Source organism: Pipistrellus kuhlii, unplaced genomic scaffold (genome assembly GCF_014108245.1).
Source record: "Pipistrellus kuhlii isolate mPipKuh1 unplaced genomic scaffold, mPipKuh1.p scaffold_m20_p_23, whole genome shotgun sequence".
NCBI classification, from domain to species: Eukaryota; Metazoa; Chordata; class Mammalia; order Chiroptera; family Vespertilionidae; genus Pipistrellus; species Pipistrellus kuhlii.
The window spans coordinates 200,230-223,805 of NW_023425522.1; the positions used below are offsets into that span (position 1 = coordinate 200,230).

Here is a 23,576-nt window from a genome sequence, read left to right on the forward strand (position 1 = left end):
GGCAGGTGCTGCAAGTGTCCACGGGTCTGAGCAGAACGTGCCAAGCCTTTTCTTAAGGGAAGTGGCCATTGAGTTGGCCTTGAGGCATGGTAGGACTTTCAGAAATTCTTTTCAAACAAGTTGTACATTCACACAATATCAAATCCAAAGAGAACAAAAGGGCTTACAGTGAAAATTAAAAGTAGGTCGTTGCTCAACCACCCAGCTCTCCTCCCAAGAGGCAACCATTGGTATCAATTTCTGCGCATTCTATATAAACAAGAATTGTGTGTGTGTCTCTCTCTCCCTCCTCACCCCCCCCCCCCTTACTTTGCAAAATTTTAAACCAAAAGAAAAGTTGCAATAATGGCACATTACATCCCCATTGTCTAGATCCACAAATTAACATTTTGCCACATTATGCTCAATATTTTACAGCATTATATCATGTAATGTTCACAACAACCACACAATCATGCCAATTGTGTAGATGAGGTGACTGAGGCAGGCGGCAGCGAAGGGACTTGCTGGGGGCCGCAGAGCTCGTGAGGGATAGAGCTTCGTGTTCTCCTCAGGCTGCAGAGGACTCTGACCCGCCTTCCTTCAGTTCCCTTTGGAGGAAAGTATTTTCTTACTATATTGAAATCTACCTCCCTAGGATCGGATCACCACCAGATGATCAGTGGAAAAGTACACAGCTCTGGAAGCATTTGCTACTTCTCTCTCCCAGAACCTTCCCGTTCCCTAAGCAACAGCAGCTGTCCCTGCCACTAATCCGTGTTTCAATGTCACTCCGCTGTGAGCGGTGAGTTAGCTCACTCCCGTTTAAAGACTCAGATAGTTTAGTCCTGGGGGCTAGCACCATGACATTTATATGCCTGAGCTTGGATCCAAGTCCTGGGGACCTGGCATCAGGTCTGTCCTGCTCCTTCCTCCGCATCTCTCACAATCTGCTTACACTTCCCTGCCTCCTCGAAGCGCCCCTACTTCCCCAAAGAGTGCATTTCCCGCTCTGGGCTCCCTGCGTCTCCTGCCCGTGCCTCTCTCCATTCTCTCCAGGTGGTCTATGGGCCGGGAGGCTGCACAGATTGATTCGGGCTTCAGCCTTACTTCAACCAATCATGGGGATAGGAGTTCCTAACTTAGTGTGTGGCATACAGTTCGCTTTACTCACCGCCCATAACAGGACTGACAGCTCTGGGAGGCTGACATCTCTGAGTCATCCTTGAAGCCTACCTAGTGTTTCATAACTTCTCGGAATGCTGCCTGGGATTTCTACGATGGAGGGAGGCAGGGCTGGCACACAGTAGGTCCAGGCCCGGCTCCGGTTGGAGACAGGCTCGGGAAGGCGCCGCTGGAATGGAGGGTTTGCAGGGAGCCCGCCCGGAGGTCGGGTCCGCCCCTTCCCCCCGCGGCTCCCGCCCCTGCAGCTGTCAGCCCGCCGGCCGCGGCGCCGGTCCACCAAACCTGACTGACGTCCCCGCGCGCGCCCCCTCCCCGCTTACACGCTACCTTACGCCACTGCTTTGTCCCGCCCCCGGCTCCCATTGGCCGAGAGGTTTCTTTGTTAGCTGAAGCTCACCGCTGCCATTGGCCGGCAGGGCCGCCGATCGCGTCGGGGCGAGGCTCCGCTCCGCACAGCCCCGCGTGCTTCCCCGCCCCCGCGCCCGCCCCGCCCGCCCGCCCGGAGTGCGCGAGGCGCTCCGCTCCCATTGCTGCGGCCGCTGGGCGCGGGGCAGAGGCGGCCGGACCGAGCGCAGGGGCCCGCGGCGACCCGGGGCCTGAGGGGCGGGCCGAGCGCGGAGGCAGGGCCCGGGAGGTGCGTCCATGGGCCCGCGGCGGCCGGCCGGGGGCTGTGCGGGCGGGCGGCGGGCGCCGCGCGCTCTGTGAGGGCCCGGCCCACGTCCGGCCCGCGGAGCCGCCCTGCCCGCCGGGGGCGCGCTCGGCCTGCGTCGGCGGCCCGCGGCGCGAGGCGGGGACATGCCGCGGCGCCCGCGCTGACCGCCCGCCGCCGTGCATGCTGCCGCCGCCCCTGCTGCCGCCGTCTGCCGGGCCGGCCTGGGCCTCGCCGCCGCCGCGCCGGCCATGTCGGCGGCCAAGGAGAACCCGTGCCGGAAGTTCCAGGCCAACATCTTCAACAAGAGCAAGTGCCAGAACTGCTTCAAGCCCCGCGAGTCGCATCTGCTCAACGACGAGGACCTGACGCAGGTGAGCGGGCCCGGCGAGGCGGCCGGCCTGCGAGGCCGAGGCCGCGCCGGAGCAGCCCCTCCCCGCCCGGCGCCCGGGGCCGCAGCCCCGCGGGGAAAGGAGGCGGCGCTGCCTGTCCCGGGGCGGGCGCGGCTGGGTGCCTCTGAAAACTCCGGGGAAATGAAAAAAAGCCGGAAAAATGCCTTGAGCCCCGGGTGTGAGAGTGTGAGTGTGTGTGTGTGTGAGAGAGAGAGAGAGAGGGAGGGAGAAAAAGGAAGGGAGAGAGGGGGCTGGGGGGGGGGGAGTGTATTGATGGCCTGGGACAAAGGGAAAATCCTCAAGTATGCCGAAAAATAACATCCTTTCCCGTTCCCATCGCCCTGCCGTGTGATTCATGCTTTTTGGGTGACTCAAAAATGCCTGGTTTTTCTTAGTATGAACAAAGCGCCGAGGACTTCTTGCTGCTTCCCAGGACCCCCCCACCCCCCCATCTGTCGTGGGACCCGACTTGGACTTGTCCCCCACAGAGAGGTGGCCGGAGCGGGGCTGGTGGGTGGACTGCGGGTCCCGCTTGTCAGACCCATCCTGCCCGTTCTCTCTTACTGTCGCGTCAAGGGGTGGGAGTCTGGGGAGGGGGGTCTTGCCCTTGAACTTAAGCTGGGGGGCCTTCTGTTGGTGGTAGGGCTGGGGCTCCTCTCTCGCCCAGCCCGCCCATCACTTGTCAAGAGGTGAGGAGACCTTGGGTCCTGGGGGAAGTCGGTTCCCTTCTCCTTTATCAGTCAGATGAGGGCTCTAGGACGGTTCTGTAGCTCCCACACCTGCCTCTTTGCAAATACTGGTCCTGGGCCCAGCCCTGGAGTGACCCAGCAGAGGAGGGCATTTGTATTGGTAACAGCTCCCCAAGAAGTCCGGCTGTGGCCCACTGTCTTGGGGAACCTGGCACTGGCTGCCCTCCGAGCTCCTGGGGAACACAGAGATCTTGGGGGCTTTCAGATTTGTTGGATTTCCTGACCCAACCTTGTCTCATTCCCTTGGGGGTGTCTGTGCCCCCCTGCCCCCCCCCTCCAGACCCTGTCCTCTCCAGAGCTCCTGCCATGCCCCTGAGAGACCTTCCGTCCTGGGGAGACCTGGCTTACCCTGCTTTCTCAGAAGAGCCCGGGAGCAAGACGCTGTCCTGCCGCCAAGCTCACAGGTCCCTCCTCGCTGAGTTGGGTGTTAGGGCAGGAGCTGTGACCGGGACATATGCCTTCCTCTAGGCCAGGTTCCCAGCAGCCAGGAAGACTCCTTCCATGGACGACCAAAGCCTAGCACCCAGGCTGCGGGTCGTAAGATCGTTAGGCCAGAGGGCCAGGCGCTCGGGGAGCGCGGGTTTGGCTGGGTGGCTGGCTGTGGGCCGGTTCATGACCGATGCCTTTTTCTGGGAAGCAGTTTACGTGCTAACGGGGTCCTGGACCTGGAGCCAGGAGACCTTGCTTCTGGTCTTGGCTGTCACTTTCAGTTGTATGACCTTGAACAAGTAAGTCCCTTTGCCTCTGAACAGCTCATTTCCTTTAAAATATTTTTATTGATTTCAGAGAAGAAGGGAGAGAGAGATAGAAACATCAGTGATGAGAGAGAATCATTGATTGGCTGCCTTCTGCATGGGGATGGGGCATGTGCCCTGGCTGGGAATTGAACCCTGACCTCCTGGTTCATGGTCGATGTTCAACCTTGGAGCCACACTGGCTGGGCTCGTTCATTTCCTTTTCTATAAACCGGAGTAGAGATTCCTGACTTAACCTCACTCACCAGGCTATTGTGAAAAGCAAGGACTGATGTTTTACTAGATTTTTTTTCTTACCATTTAAAAAGACAAACAACAAATACTTCTGGAATAGTTAACGTGGGGTAGGAGGCCACTGAGATTGGCGGAGTTGTTCTGAGAGTTTCCTGGTTATTCCAGGCAGTGGTCAGAGGGTTTGTTTCCAATTCTTAGGTTTAGATTGACTAGAATGAAATATGTATGCTTGAGTTGAATCTATTAAAAAATTTAAAAATCTGTTGATAATTAATTTGATTCAAAGGAGTAGGGTTATACATTCAAAGTACTTTTCCTCTTTTCACTGTGTTCACAGTTGAATTGTTGATTTTAAAGCAGGCCTGAAAGGCAGTTTCTGGAATAATGAGTGCGGCTATTTATGCTGCAGGAGATTAGGTCAGCCTTCCACCTCCTGGGATCTTTCAGGAAGAAACTGCTCTGGAAGAGAGGAGGGGGACCAGGGCTGTTGCCAAGAGCCCTCACCGCGTTCTGCATCCGGCCCTCCCTCACCACCCCAGCGTCTTACTTTCAGCCTCCGGCTTCTTTAGAAAACCTCAGCCAATTGGTTCCCATCAGTCTCCCCAAGTCCTTGCTTCCTGCTCCCTTTTCTGCCCTGAGCTTATTTTAGACCATCGAGGCTGGAAGATAGATCAGCGGTAATTGAGGCCGCCCCCTTTAAGAGGCGAGGACACTGAAGTCAGTGAAACTGGCTTTTGCCCTGGGATGTCATGGTCCCAGGGGCAGGCATTTCTCCCAGGCGTCTGATTTGAGCTTATTCCCACAGCTGTGGCTTTTGCTTTTGTTTGTTTTCCCCCAGAAAGGTACAGAAACTTCTTAGGGACTGCATCGTAGCCTCAGACCTGGAAGAGCCTTCAGATCAGCTAACCTACTTTTAACCATGAGAAGACCAAATCCCAGAGAAGGGAGCAGCTTGCCCACTTCGGGGACATAGTCAGGATTCTTCATCTGTTCTCCCCCTACAAAGGTCTGCAGTGGTCATTGCACAGACATGTGGGGAGGAGAATGGTGTCAAGGGTGATTATGTTCCAGAAGGTTCCTTGGAGAGCAGGCTTTGGGTATTCCACTAGGGCCCTTGAGGTTGCCAGCTCAGTTCCGTAGTCTTTCCTCAGGACTGGAATTCAGAGTGACCCAGGCAAAGTAGTAAGCAGCAATCCTTTCCCTGTCCGGGCATCCTCCAGCCCCGGCCCCTGTCTACAGGATAGCATCTGTCCTTCAGTTCTCCTGTGCACTTCCTGCTAGATATGGACTCAAATTCATAGTTAAAACCTTTCTTAACCTAAACTGTGTGTACGTATTTGCAACATATTTTTTTCTGGTTAGTAACACATCTTACAACTCTCCTCATGGTATTAAATACAAATGTACAAAACTCATTGTGCACAGTGTACCACCAGGTATGTATGATAGTTATGTATTGATGGGCAGCAAGGTTACTTCTGGGTTTTACTGTTATGAACAGGGAATGCTTCCACGAATGGCTTTCTGAATGCTTTTGGGTACATGTGTGTCCGCATGAATGCAAGTATTTCTCTGGGCATATACTTAAAAAAGGTGACTGGATTAACATCAGACTTATTACATTTTTTACAGGTATTACTAAATTGCCTTCCTAAAATGGCTGTGTTGTACCTTTGCCAGGATTGGATGTTATCAAATGATTTAATTCTTTAATATTTTCCCTAATTACCAGTGATGTTAAGCCTGTCTTTATCATATTTATTAAATATATTTTATTTCTTTTGTGCATTGCCAGTTTCTATTGTTTGCCGTGAGTTGTTTTTAAAAAAATATATAATATATATATATTTTTATTGATTTTCCACAGAAAGGAAGAGAGAGATAGAGAGCTAGAAACGTCGATGAGAGAGAAACATCGACCAGCTGCCTCCTGCACACCCCCCATCGGGGATGTGCCCACAACCAATTTACCTGCCCTTGACCAGAATCGAACCTAGGATCCCTCAGTTCGCAGACCGATGCTCTATCCACTGAGCCAAACCGGTTTCGGCTTATTGATTTTTTTACAGAGAGGAAGGGAGAGGGATAGAGAGCTAGAAACATCGATGAGAGAGAAACATCGATCAGCTACCTCCTGCACACCCCCTCCTGGGGATGTGCCCACAACCAAGGTACATGCCCTTGACTGGAATCGAACCTGGGTCCCTTGAAGTCCACAGGCAGACGCTCTATCCACTGAGCCACACCGGTTTCAGCTGTTTGTTTTATTTTTAATTGGGTTAGTTCCCCACACCCATTGGTTTGTAGGAGTTTTCTGTATATATTCTACGTCAGGATCCACAAACTTTTTCTTTTTTTTTTTTTTTTTTTTTTAATATATTTTTTATTGATTTTTTACAGAGAGGAGGAGAGAGGGATAGAGAGCTAGAAACGTCGATGAGAGAGAAACATCGACCAGCTGCCTCTTGCACACCCCCTACCGGGGATGTGCCCGCAACCAAGGTACATGCCCTTGACCGGAATCGAACCTGGGACCTTTCAGTCCGCAGACCGACGCTCTACCACTGAGCCAAACCGGTTTCGGCCACAAACTTTTTCTATATAATGCCAGATATTAAATATTTTGGCCTTAAAGGCCATACAGTTTTTGTAGCAACTATGAAACTCTGCTATTATAGTGTAAAGCTGCTGTAGGCAATACATAAACCAATGGGAAATGACTGTTTCCAATAAAACTTTATTTACAAAGCCAGATAGTTTTCAGGAGTTGGTGACTTCTGTTCTAGGTATTAATCTGACACCTGTCATATAGTGCAGGTATTTTCTCTCTCAGGGTGTCATTTTTTTTTTATTAATATATTTTATTGATTTTTTACAGAGAGGAAGATAGATAGAGAGCTAGAAACATCGATGAGAGAGAAACATCGACCAGCTGCTCCTTGCATACCCCCTACCGGGGATGTGCCCGCAGCCAATGTACATGCCCCTGACCGGAATCAAACCTGGGACCCTTCAGTCCGCAGACTGACGCTCTACCACCGAGCCAAACCGGTTTCGGCAGGGTGTCACTTTTAATTTTTATGTATGTTCATTTCTCTTTATTATCTGGTAGGTTTAAATATGAATGCAGTTAAATTTCCATATTTTCCTTTATAGTTTGCAGTCCTTTTAATAAATAGTGACTATTTATTTTGTTAACCCTCACCCAAGGATATTTTTCCATTGATATTTTTAGAGAGAGTGAAAGAAGGGAAACACACATACATCATTGTGAGAGAAACACATTGATTGGTTGCCTCCTGCACACATCCTGACTGTGGTGGGGGATGGGACCTGTTACCCATATACATATCCTTGACCAGGAATCGAACCCAAGACCCTTTGATGTGTGGGCTGATGCTTTAACCATAGGAGCAACACTGTTCAGGGTTATTGTTTGTAGTTTTAATCTTATGCATACAAACGTCTTTACAAGTTATAAAAGCATTCCCAAATGCTTTTATACATATGCTCATAATAGCACTATTCACAGTAGCCAAAACATAGCAACAACCCAAGTGTCCATGTTTGGATAAATGGATAAGCAAATCATGGTTTATTCATACATTGGAATATTATTCAGTTATAAAAAGGAATAAAGTACTGAGACATGTTACAGCATGATTGAACCTCAAAAACATGATGTAAGTGAAAGAAACAGATGCAGGGTCACAGACTATGATTTGTATACCGGAAATATCCAGAATAGGCAAATCCATAGAAACAAAGCATATTAGTGGTTGTCACGGTTCTGGGGAGGGTGGAATGAGGAGTGCCTGCTGACGGGATCAGGTTTCTATTGGGGCGGTGAACTGTTCTAAGACCAGATAGAGATGCTATTGCATAGTGTGAGTGTACTAAATGCCACTGCATTGATCACTTTAAAACGGTCAATTTTTTGTGAGTTTTACTTCAATAAAAATACATACAAAATCACAAGTGGGCGTGCACACACAGGTACATGCATCCAAGCCTGCCCTCTGCTTTTTGTGTCATTTGGAGTGATTATCTGATTATTTCTAGAATCTAGATCAGGGATTTACCTTAAAAAAAAAAAAAGTCAGATAGTAAATACTATTCCAGACTTTGTAGACTAACTGGCTACATCGAGGAGTTTCGGTGGGTACTTATAGAACCATTTAGAAAGGTAAAATCCATTCTTGGTTTCGGGCCTTAAACAAGCCAGTAGGTTAGATTTGCCAGGCTTAGCTTGCCAAACCTCTTGGTTAGACCCACCATATCTGTCATTTAAAATTTTTTAGTTGTCACATTCAAGAAGTAAAAAGAAATAGGTAAAGTTAATTTTAATTAACCTAACATATCCAAATTACTCTCCTTTCAACATGTAAAGTAATGTGCACTTCTACCTTTATGGCACCTTTCAATTCAGACCAGCCATTTGCCAGGGGCACCATAGCCGTGAGGGGCTGGTGCTGTTCTGCAGCAGCCCTGCCCACTGCTGGGCTCTGGGCAGGGGGACCGGGGCGGGGGGGGGGGGGGGGGGAACAGAGGGGGAAATCTGTGTTGGTAGGTCTCTGTCCTCCCTGAGGGCACTTTGCAGATGCAGTTTCTCTCGGGGCTCCTGTTTGTGCCCCTCGCCTCCTTAGTGTCTCTTTGGCCAACTTTTAGGGGTTCTCAGTGAGAGCCAGTGGTTGATTGGCTGGCTTCTTTGATGTGTCTTTTTAGTGTGGTTGAGAGCGTTGGGCCTCTGATCCTCATTCCCTCCTATCCAGGGGCAAAGGGAGGAGAGTGCTGGCGAAGGCCAAGCTGGCTTGTCCCTGGAGAGGGAGCCTGCGAGCGGGGGTGGGGGGGAGCTGGTGTGCCCCCCTCCAGGCTCCGTGCTGTGTGTGTGTGTGGGGGGGTGGCTGTGATCTGACACAGTGCTTTGTCTCTGCGGAGTGTTTTGCAGCTGTGTCCTGCTGCCTTTCCCTGCGCTCGCCTGCTGCCTGACCTTTGTCTCGGATTCTTTTCCCTTGCTCCAGAGGAGGACTACAATGGGAGACCTATGTTCTATTCTTGGCACACACTATGCAGGGTGGCCCGGGAAGGTCACTCCGTTCTTTGCGCCTTGGTTTCCCACTCACAATGTGGGAGCCCATATTCGCTGTGCAGGGAGTGGGTGCTAATGGGATCAAGGGAGGATGCTGGCCAGGCCTGTGGAGGTGGCCGAATCCCTTGCTGGTAAGTAATATTCCAGGAAGCTTCCTGAGGACCCCTGCTGTGGGGAACAGCCGTTGTTTAGGCTGTCTCCTGATTACTAGACCCTGATATTGTTTAGCTGAAAAAAAGAATTTTCACTTGGAATGTTTACTAGTAAATTGTTCTCAAGCTGCCATTTAGCCTTAAGAGAGGGGAGAACATTGAAAACGGAAAAGAGACACACAGAAGTAACTTCCACTGGGTCGTCCTAATACTGTGGAAGGGAGGTGGGCGGGCAGGGAGAGGTATAAGAGCACTGAGTGCTAATTTGGAAGCATTCAACCCGAGAAAGTAGGCTTTTCATTCATCCTTGAAAACTCACTTTCCAAGCCTCACTTTCCCCTTTGAAATGACACAGTTGCGCCAGATCAGTGGTTTTGAAACTTTCATTGCATCTTGAGTCTTTTATTCAAAGGACTCATATGTGGAAATGCCATATGTGAGGCTTAGAGTTCTGGGCTACATTAGGTAGAAGCCTGGAGCTTGGCTGCTTGTCTACCTCGGCTCTTCATCACAGGAGTCTCCTGTCACTACCCTAGATGGTGTGGGCGGTTGAAGGTCCTATGAACTCATCCAGGATGGTTTCACAGCTGCCCTGGGACGGAACCTGGATGCCCATGCCCACTGCTTCCATCATGTTACCACTTCCTTTGGAGGTGAGAGCCAGTGGCTGACTCCCTGGCATTTGGGCTCTGTGGACTGGGGCTGGAGCCTCCAGATCACTCACTGTTGTTGTTTTCCAGTCAGGCTCCTTCTAGTTCACATGTAACCACAGCTTTAGTTTGGCGTTTGCATGTTGTGCTGGACACGGGGCACCTTGCAGTGAGAGTGAGCAGATGGGCCCAGCGAGTCCTCCTGAGTCCACTCGCTGAATCAAGTGTTACAGACCATGACCTCATCCTGCCCTTGGCAGCTGGGAGGAGAGCAGGGCTGGTGGCAGCATGACCACATGGGAGGTTAGGTGTCCCGATCAAGGTCACCAAGCTGCCTAGCCGTGGGCTGTGATATTTAACTCGGTTCCATGAGGCTTCCACACCAGTGTTTCTGAGGCCAAGAGTCTGTCTCCCCGCTCACTTTGACTTGTAAACATGTTCTGTTTCTGTAGCAGGCTGGGGTATTGCAAATAACTCAAAGCTAATGGACTTCTAATTCCTAGCTGTGGGAGAGCAAGGACCTGCAGGGCTGGATGATCTCCCTCCATTAAGCAAAAGGGAGGTATTGCCCCAGTTAGCAGATGGAGCCACCAATGCGCAGAGAGATTCAGCGGCCTCCCTAGGTCATAGGAAGGGCAGGGCGGGTTTTTCTAAAGCCCTGTTTGGCCTTCCCATCTGATAATCTTTTCTATAAAAACAGGTCTTACCCTGACTTGGATTTCTTAGTTGCTGGGGGGTGTGGGGTATGTGTGGGGAGTCGGCTGTTCCAGACATTTTGCAGGTCCTCGTTCTGAAATCTCCTTAGCCCGGGGTATCCCCTGTTCCCCAGGCAGGCTGCTGGCCTGTGGCAGTGACCACACCTTTGGCTTAGCCCCGCACAGGAAGTGCTGTTTCCCCCGAAGCAGGAATTTGGAATCAGGAAATAGTTGTGTCCTTGATCTCTGTAGGTCCTAAAGCACGGGCGGAGCCGCAAGGCTCCCCCCACAGCTTCAGACCTGGTCTCTCACCTCCTAAGAGTCCTGGCCCTTAGCTAAAGGGGCTGGTGGGCTGTGGCTGCTGGGAGTCTCATTTGAATCAGAGAAAGAGCCAGCATTTCCAGGCTTCTGGGTGCCACACCTAGAGCCTTTCCACTCAGGTTGGTGAGTGACCTGGATGTAGGGAGCCGTGGACTAAGTAGAGTTAGGGTGTTTATTTGTCTTCTGTCTAGGGACCCACTCTGACCTAGAAATGTGACCCAGTTCCACTTTTCATTTAAATGTGCTCAAGGGAATGGAATGATGTGTGCGTGGGGTGGGGTGGGGGTGGGGGTGGGGAGGGGGCATTCAGCTCAGATTTGGATGAACATCCTGGCTCCATTTTAATGCTGACTGAGCATGTTACTCAGAGTTTGTCTGTGTCCCTTCTCTGAAAACTTGGGGCCATAATAACACCATGTCTTTGGGTGCCATGAAGGTGGTGGAAGCGGAAAGAAATGTCAAGTGCCGAATTTATCAATGCTTGGGTATGTGGTGGGAGCTCAAGTAAATGGGGTTCATTTTGCAAGCACTGCCCCAGACAGGGGCCCTCCCTCTGTGATTTTGTGGCCTGGCTGACCCCACTCTGTTTCTGTGTACTCCCACACCCACATAACAAAGCCCAGGCTGCCTCCTCTCCCACTGAGCTGCTTGGCATCACCCTAGCAACTTCCTCAGTTAGCCCCAGGGACTAGAAGGGCCATCATTTTGCTGGTTTGGTTTGATTTTCAGCAGTAAGTACACAGTAAAGATCAAATTGGTTTTAAGAATTTGTAGTGGGCAGCAAATGAAGAGAACGGGTGCCATCGGCTCACCAGCTCACATTAGAGTAGGGGTGTCGAACTCAATCAGAGAAGGGGCCAAAATCTAAAATCCAGCCTAAATCGCGGGCCGAATGGTTTACTGAACAGTCATAAACTGTCATTGTGATGGAAACGCAGCGGAGTGCAGTGATGACAGCGCGGTGCGGGCCACATTGCAAGGCCTGGCGGGACGGATTTGGCCCGCGGGCCTTGTGTTTGACACATGTGCATTAGAGCGTGCTGATCCAGGGCCAGTGGCCAGTGGTGAGCACAGCAGCTCCCTGAGCCCTGCCACGCCCAGAGGAGTGCACAGAGCAGGTCCCAGGAATGGGACCCATGAAAGTGACTGAGCCCAGTTTCAGAAGTCGCTTTGGTGGTAATGTCTGAGTCGCTATCAGCAAAGAGGGTGTTAAGAGAAGCCACTAATTGGCTGGTGTCCCTGGGAGCAGTTGCGTGTGAATCAGTCTTCATACCCTGGGGCCTGGCTGACTTAGCCAGAGGAGTGTAGAGAGCAGACAGGTCAGTCCCACATCGCTGGCCAGGTGGGCAGGAAATCCACCCGCTGCCCTCCCACCTTCTGAAAAGGAGTGAGCCTTTTGCCAAGGGACCCATCTCTCGGGGCTTGGCAGGTGGAACCGGCTCCTTGTGAAAGCCTGTGCACAAGCTCTTCTCACAGTGGACACCTCGGCACAGTCCCGCGTCTCCACCCCACCCGAAACCCTGTGAGCTTAGGAGTCCTCTTCTTTGGAGTGCAGAGGCTTTCCTGAACTGAAATCACAGGAGCAGTGACATGCTCTGGGAATATGTATTGAGGCCCTGGTGGCATTCATAGTAAACCGGCCACTGTTAACTCACTTATAATCGCAGCAGCCAGACGAAGCATTAAAGAGCTGAGAAAGCGGAGATGGAAAGAGGTGACTGTAACTTGCCCAAGGTAGTGCAGTAAGGTGGTAGAGCTGGGGTGCAGGCCCGCAGTCTTAACGCTGGGCCTCCTCCTTCCACTGTTTTCCATGTGGCGTAAGTGGGACCTTCTGTGTGTGTATGGCCCTCGGCTCCTCGTGTCAGGGGCGAAGGGCTGTCCTGTCAGAAGGGCGTGTGTGTGTGTGTGTGTGTGTGTGTGCGCGCTGGGAAGGGTGTGGTTGGAGGGTGAGGCTTGGGCTGAACTACTTAGATGTCTTGTTTCTTTTTTTCCTGCCTGTTTTTTGATGGAAGCACTGCTTTTTGAGGGTTGGGGTGTGACTCCTTCATGCAAAGCTCTTACCCCAGAAATTTGTCCCTACACTTTCCCTCTTTGCTACAAATGGTGTCATGTTCCCCAAACCCCCACGGCCATGGCTCCTTGTCAAGACCAAACAGGGAAGAGGTGGCAAATTTTTATATATATATATATATATATATATATATATATATATATATATATAATTGATTTTTTACAGAGAGGAAGAGAGAGGGATAGAGAGTTAGAAACATCGATGAGAGAGAATCATCGATCAGCTGCCTCTTGCACACCCCCTACTGGGGATGTGCCCACAACTAAGGTACTGCCCTTGACCGGAATCAAACCTGGGATCTTTCAGTCTGCAGGCTGACGCTCTATCCACTGAGCCAAACCGGTTTCGGTGAGGTGGCAAATTTTTTATCCTCGCCCTAGGATATTTTTCCCATTGATTTTTAGAGAGTGGAAAGGAAGGAGGGAAGGAGGGGAAGACAGAGTGGAGGGGAGGGAGAGAGAAAGAAGTGAGAGAGAGACACATCAATTTGTTGCCTCCTGCACGTGCCTCTTCTGGGCCAGAGGTTAAACCTGCAACCCAGGTGTGTGTCCTTGACTGGGAATCGAACCTGTGACCCTTTGGTGTGTGGGCAGATGCTCTAACCACTGACCACACTAGCCAGATTGGGAAGAGGCTTTTTTAAATGTAACTCTCCCCTCTTTCTTTAATTGCTGAAGTCCAGAGAGCCTGGACTGGGCTTGCAGGGTATGTATGTGGGTAGAGGGGTGAGCGGGCATCTGTGGGGAGTGAGAGGGAGACTGAAGAGCAGGCCAAAAACTGTGTATCTGTCCCTCTGTGCCTGGGATCTAGTAAGCACTGTGCATGCTCATGCCTGCATGTGTTTGTGGGGGTGGGGAGTTTAGGTGAAATTCACATGACAAAATTAACAGTTTTTTGAAAAGTACAATTCAGTTGTATTTAGCTCATCCCCAGTCCTGTGCAAATTCCACCACTCTAATTTAAACCATTTCATCATGCCGAAGGACACCAGCAACTATTGCATGGTGGTTTTCTACACTCTACTCCCAGTCCTCAGCAACCATTAATCTGCTTTCTGTCTCTGTGGGTTTACTTATTCAGGAAATTTCATCAGAATGCAATATGTCTTCTTTTGTCTGGCTTCTTGCACAGCATGTTTTCAGAGTTCATGCATGTGGTAGTATGAATCAGTACTTCATTGCTTTTTTATGACTGAACTAGTGGCCTGGTGCACAAATTTGTGCACGTTGGAAGGAAATTCACTAGAAGACATATTTTAATATTGCAATTTGCCATTTCTCTTTAATAAAAGTGTCAACCAAATTCATGATCGACAATGACAGATTGAAACGCATGCAATTGGCACCAACGAGAGCTTTATATGTGTCATACATGTGCAAGTCAACTTAGTCTTCTATAAATATAGAATAAATTAGACTTGCTTAATTAGACTTGCTTTCTGATGTAGCTAAACTTTTTCCAGCCCAGTGAAGCACCCCAACTTCTCTTTCAGATATTTGTGAGCAACACAGCAATAAATAACAGCATGAAGCAGATTATTATTGTAGATCATGCAGGGAGAATAAAGGGTAAAATATTTAACTGCAGCAGGCCTGCAGGGGAGGGCAGTTGTTGGAGGGGAGGGAGGAGGGAGACCAGGCCTGCAGGAGAGGGCAGTTGGGAGGGATCAGGCCTGCAGGGAAAGGCAGTTAGGAGCAATTGGTCTAGCAAGGGAACAGTTAGGGGGTGATCAGGCTGGCATACAGAAGCGGGGCAATCAGGCAGTCAGGCAGGCTGGCAGGCAAGCAATTGGGAGCCAGCAGTCCTGGATTGTGAGAGGGAGGTCTGACTGCCCGTTTAGGCCCAACGGTGGTAATGGGCCTAAACAGGCAGTCAGACATCCCTCGGGGGTCCCAGATTGGAGAAGGTGCTTTCTTTCTGCCCCACCCCCAGCACAAATTTTGTGCACTAGGCCTCTAGTATAGATAAAGATAATATTCTACTGTAAGGGTATTTATTTATCTCTTCACCTGTTGATAGACATTTAGGGTGTTTCCATCTTTTGGCTGGTGTCAGTAGTAGTGCTATGAACACGTTTTTGCTTAACCACCTATTCTCAGTTGTTCTGGGTGGAGAACTGATTGCTGGGAGCAGTGGTAATTCTGTTAGTGCTGTGTTTTGAATTAGTGCATCAAGCCAGATGCAGCACTATAGACTGTTGGGTGGAGATGGTGGAGAAGTTGCGGGAAGGAGTGGTGGGATGTGGACGATGATGCCAAAGCTTAGTGTTCCTTATATGGCAGAGTCCAGGTGGGGATCGGGTCCAGGACAACCCTCATGGTTGCAGGCTCTGGCTCTGGCTTTGAGGCGATGGCAGCTGTGGCTGTGTGCAGGGGTGGCCAAGCCTCTTGGAGCTTTGTTCCCTCCTCTGTTTGTCTGACTTGAAGATTAGCTGAGCTGCCAAGAAGGAGCTAAGTTGGGGCTTTAATATTGTTTGGAGGGGGGCCAAGGGTCTTGGGACTTGAAGAACAGACAGCATAGAGGGTTTTTGGGGGGCACTGCAAGGTGGTGAGGGGCATGGGCAGCTTTGGAGGGTGGCCACAGTGTCTTCTATTGGGCCTCTGAAGGATCTTGGAGTTGGAGAGAGGAAAAGGCCTTATCTGGCCTGTTGGCCGCTCTGTTACTGGTTTTCACACTTTGTTTCTTAAGCTGTGGAATGTGGAGCCTCTGGAAGCAATGGAGCTCACACATATGAAGGCCAGGCGGAGGAGAGGCACACCTGGGCCAGCTCACCCAGCCCCGCCGATCCCACGCTCTGTAGTGGCCTTAGAGGCACAGCCTCTGGGTCTTCACTGTTTGAAAAACAGTGATTTGCTCTAACCCTTGCTTTAATATTTTTAATAAAATGAAATATTTGGTGCATACAAAAGAGCATTAGCATGTCTGTTCAATATATGTACAGTATTCCTGTGGAACACCTAAGGTATTTGGTGTTTCAGCCTTAGTATCTGGGATCCAGGGGAGGGGACCCACAAGCAGGTGTCACCTGCATGGTGTTCGGCCTCCTCTCCATGGTAGTGGTTTGCCCTTGACAAGAAGACGTCCCTGCTTGGCTGTGTGGAGGAATCTGCTCATTTCTAGACGGACTAACGAAAGTGCAGGGGCAAGTCTGGTGGGAGATGTGGCCTTTTAAGGTAGTGCCGTTGAGAAAGGACTGAGAAGAGACTGGAGACACAGTGAAGGCTCATTGTGTTTGGTGTGCCAGAGAGCCAGAGACATGTAATCAGATGGGGCAACACCGCTAGTAAAACAGCGAAAGCAGGGGTGTTGTGGGGCAGGACATGCCATCATGATCTGAGGAGTGTTGCTGTGGGAGTGGGCAGTGTGCTAGGTCAGTGGATCTCAAACTTTTTGTTCTCAGGATTCCATTATGCTTTTGATTATTGAGGCCCTCAAAAGCCTTTGTTTACGTGGGTTACCTTCAAGGTACTTACTGTATTAGAAATTTAAAAAATATTTCTTAATTCCTTTAAAAATAAACCTGCTAGCCCTGGATGCTGTTGCTCAGTGGTTACAGCATCAGCCCATGCCGCACTGGAGGATCACAGTTTGATTCACCTGGGTCATGGGTACGCATGTACCTGGTTGCAGATTGGACCCCTGGCCCATGTCGGGATGGGGATGTGGGTGTGGAAGGCACCCAGTCGATGTATCTCTCTCACAATGATGTTTCTCTCACTCCTCTGTCTTTCTCTCCCTGCCCATCTTCTATCTACTCTCTCTGAAAAAAAGCAATGGGAAAATATCCTCTGGTGAGGATTAACAAAACATAATTAAATCTGTTTCATGTTCACATACATAACAGTTGTATTCTGAAAAGAAACTTTTCTAATACAAATTTTTGGAAATGCTGCTGAGAAGAGTCATATTATTTTACCTTTTTTTTTGCAAATCTTTGTGATATCTGTCATAATGAAAGACAGCTGGATTCTCAGATCATCTGCATTTAGTCTGTTGCATTACCAAGTCCTGGAAACTCTACTATATATAAATGAAAGAATGAGAGTGAAAAAGGCAAATGATAACTTAATGTTTTTGTAGAAATAGATTCGGCTCACAGACTCCCAAAAGGGTCTCCGGACTTGGGCCATTTGCATGAAGGCCCCAAATACCTTGATAGGAGCAGCAGTGAGCACGCCTTTCCTTCGGGAGAAGATGCAGGTGCAGATCTGGCGGACGCGAGGTGGCTCTCGCAGTACAATGTCAGGGTAGCAAGGGCCACCATAGGCGAAGGCCTGCTTTTTCTGCAGCCTGTGCTGCAGTGGCTAGCTCACCTCACCTCTTGCACCAAGGGCTGTCTGAGGAGTAATGAAGTGCTCCATGTGAAAACAGTGAGATAGCTCTTATTCTTCTGACCCTTAGAGGTGTCAGACTTGGGAAAGGAAGTTGCTTTGCTTGTATGCCTCACTCCGTAGTTTTCCGAAGGAAGAAGTCAGATGACTGGGATGTTTTAGGATGGAGACTGGAGCAGCTGCATGGCCTGCTGGGTTGCCCATGTGGGGCACAGGAGGCGGTTGAGGGTTAACAGGCTAGGTCAGGCCATTCTTCTCCTAGTGCTGCCACTGATTGACTTTGTGGCCAAATGGAACAGACTTTGTGGCCTGGTGTTTTCGTCTGTTCACTGAGTGGTGCTTGATAATTTCCAAGTTCCGGCCCATCCCAATTCCTGACTGGGAGCTTCATGTTTGGGTGAGAGGCATGGAGGTGGAGTACTCCTCAACCTGGAGATACAGGGTTGGGACAAGGGTCGGAGGTCAGGGTGGAGAGGGAGATTGGGATTCCTCAGTCTGGGAGTGATGGCTGAGTCCTGCTCCCTCTAACATTAGATGGGGCAGGGATTCAGGGGGATCTTGGAGAGGTCTCAAGTGACACATTGGGATTTTTCATTTTTTTGAGGGGAGAGGAGGAGAAGCTGGGATCAATCCTCAGAATCTGCTTTAGGAAAATTGCCTCTTCTTTTTGGAATTAAAATGCTTCTGAAGTCCTGGCTCTTGGATTTGATGACTGATAGGAACTTTTGTGTCTCTAATGTCAATTTTTATTAAAGAAAACATGTGTCCTATCCCTGCTTCTCTCCCTGCTCCAGCCCTTCCATGTCTTTGCTGGTGGGGAAGTCTTTGTGGAAAGGCCTGAGTAGGTTTCCTCTGGCAGGTTTTCAGCGTGAGCCTGGACTGTGTAGCCCCCGGCTGCTTGTAAGGAGTCTCTCAGGAACCCTCTCCTGTCCCACACACCCCTTCAGCCCTTTTCTTCATTTGGCTTTTGAGGAGCTAATTGTCCAAACTTCAGATTGATAGTGGAGTTTACTTCTTTGGCATCTTACAGGAGGTTACAAACAGTCACCAAACATGTACATACAAGGATATTATAGCTGCCAAAAGGTATAAACAGCCCCCATATACAGCAAGTGGAGAATAGATAAACAAAAGGTAGCACAGATATGCAATGGGATATTATCCTATCTAATAAAAGAGTAATATGCAAATTAACTGTGACTCCAACACACAATATGGCTGCCCCATGTGGTTAAAGATGGCTGCCCCCATGTGAACACAGATGGTTGCAATAAGATGGCTTGCAGGGGAGGGCAGTTGTGGGCAATCAGGCCAGTAGGGGAGGGAAGTTGGGGGGAACCAGGCCTGCAGGGGAGGGCATTTGGGAGGAACCAGGCCTGCAGGGGAGGGCAGTTGGAGGAAAGGGGGGACCGGGCCTGCAGGAGAGGCCAGTTGGGGAGGACTGGGCCTGTAGGGAAGACAGTAGGGGGCAACCAGGCCTGCAGGGGAGGACAGTTAGGGGTGAGCCAGGCCTGCAGGGGAAGGCAGTTAGGGGCCACCAGGCCTGCAGGGGAGGGCAGTTGGAGGAAAGGGGGGACCGGGCCTGCAGGAGAGGCCAGTTGGGGAGGACTGGGCCTGTAGGGAAGACAGTAGGGGGCAACCAGGCCTGCAGGGGAGGACAGTTAGGGGTGAGCCAGGCCTGCAGGGGAAGGCAGTTAGGGGCCACCAGGCCTTCAGGGGAGGGCAGTTAGTGGCAACCAGACTGGCAAGGGAGAGCAGTTAGGCGTTGATCAGGCTAGCAGGGGAGGGCAGTTAGTGGCAATTGGACTGGCAGGAGATCAGTTAGGCATCGATCAGGCTGGCAGGGGAGTGGATAGGGGTTAATCAGGCTGGTGGGCAGAAGTGGCTAGGGGCAATTAGGCAGGCAAGCAGGCAGACGAGTGGTTGGGAGCCAGCAGTCCTGAATTGTGAGAAGGATGTCCGACTGACTGTTTAGGCCCAATCTTACTGGGATCGGCAGTTGGACATCCCTTGAGGGGTCCCAGATTGAAGAGGATGCAGGCTAGGCTGAGGGACACACATGCATACCCCTCCCCCATGCACTAATTTTGTGCACTTGGCCTCTAGTTTGGCCATAAAAAGGAATGAAATATTGACACATCTATAATATGGGTGAACCTTGGAAATATTATACTGAGTGAAATAAGCCAGTTGCAGAAGATCATGTAGTATCTGATCCCATTTATAGGAACTGTCCATAAGAGTCAACTCTAGAGACAGAAAATAGAGTAGTAGTTGCCAGGGGCTGGGCTGGGGATGGGGACAGGGTTTGGGAAGTGACAAAATGTTCTAAAATTGATTGTTGTGGTGAATGCACCACAAACTATTGAATTGTACACTTCAAATAGGTGTGTTGTATGTGAATTATAACTCCAAAAATTATATCCCCAAACAGTTGTTACCCCCTATAAACTTTGATTTATGCTTATAAATTTTGCCAAACTGTTACAGCCATTCCTCATCTTATTGCACTTTGCTTTGTTGTGCTTCCCAAATACTGCATGTTTGTTTGTTTTTCATTTACAAATTAAAGGTTTGTGGCAAGTGTGCATCAAGCAAGTCTATCAGTGCCATTTTTCAGTAGCATTTGCTAATTTCATGTCTGTGTCATGCAATATTTTAAACCATTATTATATTGATCTGTGATCAGTGATGTTACTATTGTAATTGCTTTGGGGCACTATGAGCCATGGCTATATAAGATAGTAAATTTAATCAATTAATATTGTGTGTGTTCTGACTGCTCTACCAACCCACTGTTCACCCATTCTCTTCCTCTCCGAGGCCCCCCTCGGCCTAGGAGTGATAGTTCAGCCCTGCTTCCTCTGAACTTGTGAATAGAAAGGAGGTTCAAGGGAATATTAGAGAGGTCTCAAGTGACACATTGGAATTTTTAATTTTATTTTTGGTAAGCAACACACAATGATATTGAGATTAGGTCAATTAATACCCTACAATGAACTCTAAGTGTCCAAATGAAAGGAAGAGTTGCCCGACTCTCACTTTAAAGCAGGGGCTGGAAATGATGAAGCTTAGTGAGGAAGGCGTGGAAAGCCACGGTGGACTGAAAGCTAGGCCTCTGGCACCGAACATTTAGCCACGCCGTGAATGAAAGGAAAAGTCTTGCAGGGAATTAAAGGAGCTGCTCCAGTGAACATATGAATGATAAGAGAGTGAAATTGCCTTATTGCTGATAGGGAGAAAGTTTGGATAGAAGATCAAACCAGCCACAACATTCCCTTAGGCCAAAGCCTAAGCCAGAGCAAGGCCCTGCTCTCTTCAAGTCTGTGACGCTGGGAGCGGTGAGGAGGCTGGGAAGGAACGCTGGGAGGAGCAGAGGTTGAGTCTTGAGGTTTAAGGAAAGAAGGCATCTGCATGTCATAGACGTGCACGGGGAGCAACAAGTGCTGATGCAGAAGATGCGGCAAGTCACCCAGAAGACCTAGCTCAGATGATCAATAAACACGCAGTGCATTGCAGACTCAGGAGCCCTTTTGGGACAAGATCCATCTACGACTTCATAACCAGAGAGAAGTCAGTGCCTGGCTTCGGAGGACAGGCCGACTCTCTTGTGAGAGGCTAGTGAGGCTGGTGACTTGCAGTCCAAGCCAGTGCTCCCATTCCATTCTAAAGTCCTGGGCTCTTAAGAATGATGCTGAATCTATTCTGCCCGTAAATGGAACAGCACAGCACATCTGTTTCCACACGGCTTGCTCATCTTTTAGTGCCCTGTTGAGACCCGCTCTCAGAAAAGAAGACTCCTTTCAGAATAGCACTGCTCACTGACAATGCCCCTGCTCCCCCGAGAGCCCTGATGAGCTGTACGTGAGGTTAGTGTTGCTGCCATGACCGCTAACAACACTCAGCCATGGTCAGGAGTGATGTCCACTCCAAGCCTTTTTAGTTAGGAATGACATTGTGTAGCGCCACGGGTGCCACAGACAGCGGTTCCTCCGATGGGTCTGGGCGAGGTGAATTGAAAACCTTTGGAAGGACCCACCACTCCAGGTGCCACAAGAACATTCCATGATGAGTGGGAGGAGGTGACATAGCAACACTAACAGGAGTTAGAAGGTGATTCAGCCACCTTCCCTTTCAGCAACTGTCACCCTGATTAGGCAGCAGCCACCACCTAGAGGCACGCCCTTTACCAGCAAAAAAGATGACTCACCAAAGGCTCTGATAGTGGTTTAGCATTTTTTGCAATAAAGTATTTTTAAATTAAGGTATGTACCATATTTTCTTCTTGCACACTTAATAGACTACAGTATAATGTAACCATAACTTTTCTATGTGCTGGGAAACCAAAATATTGGTGGGACTCACTCTGTTGAGAACCAAATTCACAATATCTCTGAGGTTTGCTTGTGTTTGATATCTTTATGTCCCATCCTGTCCTTTCTGCTGGACCTTTGGTACCCATGTGGAGCTCACAGCACAGGCACTACCACCATTCTACTCTCTGGCATGGTTACCTTCGGTCCCAGTAGCATGCTATGGCATGGTTTGGAGTCACCTCTCACACACACTATGTATGTGCGTACACATGCACACAGCTTGGAATTCAGGTGTGGTCAGATGTGTGGCAGCACTGTGGAACATGTTCTGTGCCAAAACCAACAGGCCATCAGATAACATTACTTAGAGCTCTGGTCATTTTTTCACCAAATATTTATTGAGTGAAATACTGCCTCCACCCGGTGCAGCTTTTGCTTTGGCAGAGGGGGTGGAACTGTCAACAGATTGGTTTGAGACTTGGGGCTTCTGCGGTAGCTCTGGAGGAGTAGGCCCTGAAAACACTAGGCCTCATGGAGTTCTTGGCATGTCTTTGAACCCCAGGCCCCATCACAGGTGGGTGGCACTGTGTGTAAAGCTCTGCCTCTGCCTCTGGAGGGAATTTCGGATTCTTGCACAAACCAGCCAACCTCACACCGGCTCAGCTGTGTTGCTTTTCCCTGACCCATGTCCTGGTCTTTATTTCCGAAGTTGGTCATTGGCTCATTCCTCACGCTGTCTCTCTCAGACCTCGCCTCTCTGTTCCACTGCATGGAGTCTCTTTTCCTTGCTCCACTTTTTTTTTTTTGCCTTTGTCTCATGTGGGCATTCCCAGTGGCTTTGAAATCTTTGCGTGACCAGCCTTTGCCAGCAAAGGTTGGTAAACTGTGTTTCGGCAGAGTCCCGGGGCTGCGTGTCCAGACGTAATCACTAGGGTTCCTTTTTATTCCCCGAAGTTCCCAGTTTGGATGATAAATTACAAGATGACCTCCTGAGGCTCTGCTTTTCCTGGGTGGGGGGAGGCAGGAGCCTGTGCTCACACATCTTGCGCATGTAGAAAAGACTCCTCCTGGAAAAGGTCCCACAGTCTGTCAGCTCCTTAACAACTGTGTGCCCAAGCCATCGGAGTTGGAGCTCTGTGGTAGGGGGTGCGGGGTGGGTTCATTGTGTAGTGATACATTCAAACAGGCCCCACGCAGGCCATGGGTGTCCGATGCGAGGATGTCTGGGGGAGTCTGAGTGATGTGCTAGGCAGGACTAGACTACCCAGGAGAATACCCCACTTGGGAATGTACTTCCTGTTGGGATGACACATGGAGAGGCTGTGTCAATGTTAAGGGCTAGATATGGGGCCGGTGGCCTTGGTTCCTACCCTAGCTCTGTGGCCTTAGGTCACTTGACCTTTCTGTGAATCTTCATTTCCTCGTATGCACAGTGGATGTAGTAATGGTACTTACCTCATAGGTTTGTTTTGAGAGTTGAAGAGTAAGTGATGTGATATACCTAGAGCCTCCTAAGCCGTGGGAGCAGGAGGACGCATGTCCTAAGAGAGGAAACCAATGGGCGTTTTAAACAGACTCCCAGTGTACTGACTTAGGTCCTCAAGGCCACATGCCTGATCCTCTGCCAGCTGGTGAGCAGCAGCCTTTCTCACTCCGGAGCCTGGGCTGCTCGCCCTGGGCACGTGGCCCTGGTCCTGATCATGTTGAGTCACTTGCAGAGGCTGCAGCTCAATGTGAGTATGTTCGCTTTGGCCAGTTCTTCTGCCTTTTGGAGGCAGATGACCAGCCCTGGAAGCTGGTGCTATCAGACGGAGCTGCACTGAGGAATGTAGTTTGGGTTCAGAGCAGAATGGCCAGCAGAGCTGGAGCACCCCTGAGGAGTCTTAGAGAGGACTTGGTTCACATGGCTTGTGGGGACAGATTTGTATGTGGCCTCTCAGAGGATCCAGTGCTGGTTAGCATTGTCTTTGTCAATGCTTATTGGCCCTGGCAGGTTTGTTCTAAAAGA

General features: G+C 49.9%; 1 protein-coding gene across 13 annotated transcripts in view; it reads left to right on the forward strand.

The window, feature by feature from the left end:
- The first annotated feature begins 1,645 nt into the window (after window positions 1-1,645).
- LOC118727023 (myosin phosphatase Rho interacting protein) overlaps window positions 1,646-23,576 on the forward strand; it is a 157,804-nt gene continuing 135,873 nt past the window's right edge. For 6 of the 13 annotated variants that reach the window (XM_036452460.2, XM_036452459.2, XM_045586433.1 and 3 more), the window contains exon 1: window positions 1,648-2,187. In XM_036452460.2, coding sequence (XP_036308353.1) covers window positions 2,065-2,187 — 123 coding nt within the window. In that variant the 5' untranslated portion in view covers window positions 1,648-2,064. Of the gene's footprint in view, window positions 2,188-23,576 lie in introns of all 13 variants that reach the window. The other 7 variants (XM_045586430.1, XM_045586431.1, XM_036452462.2 and 4 more) reach the window with 3 other exon arrangements.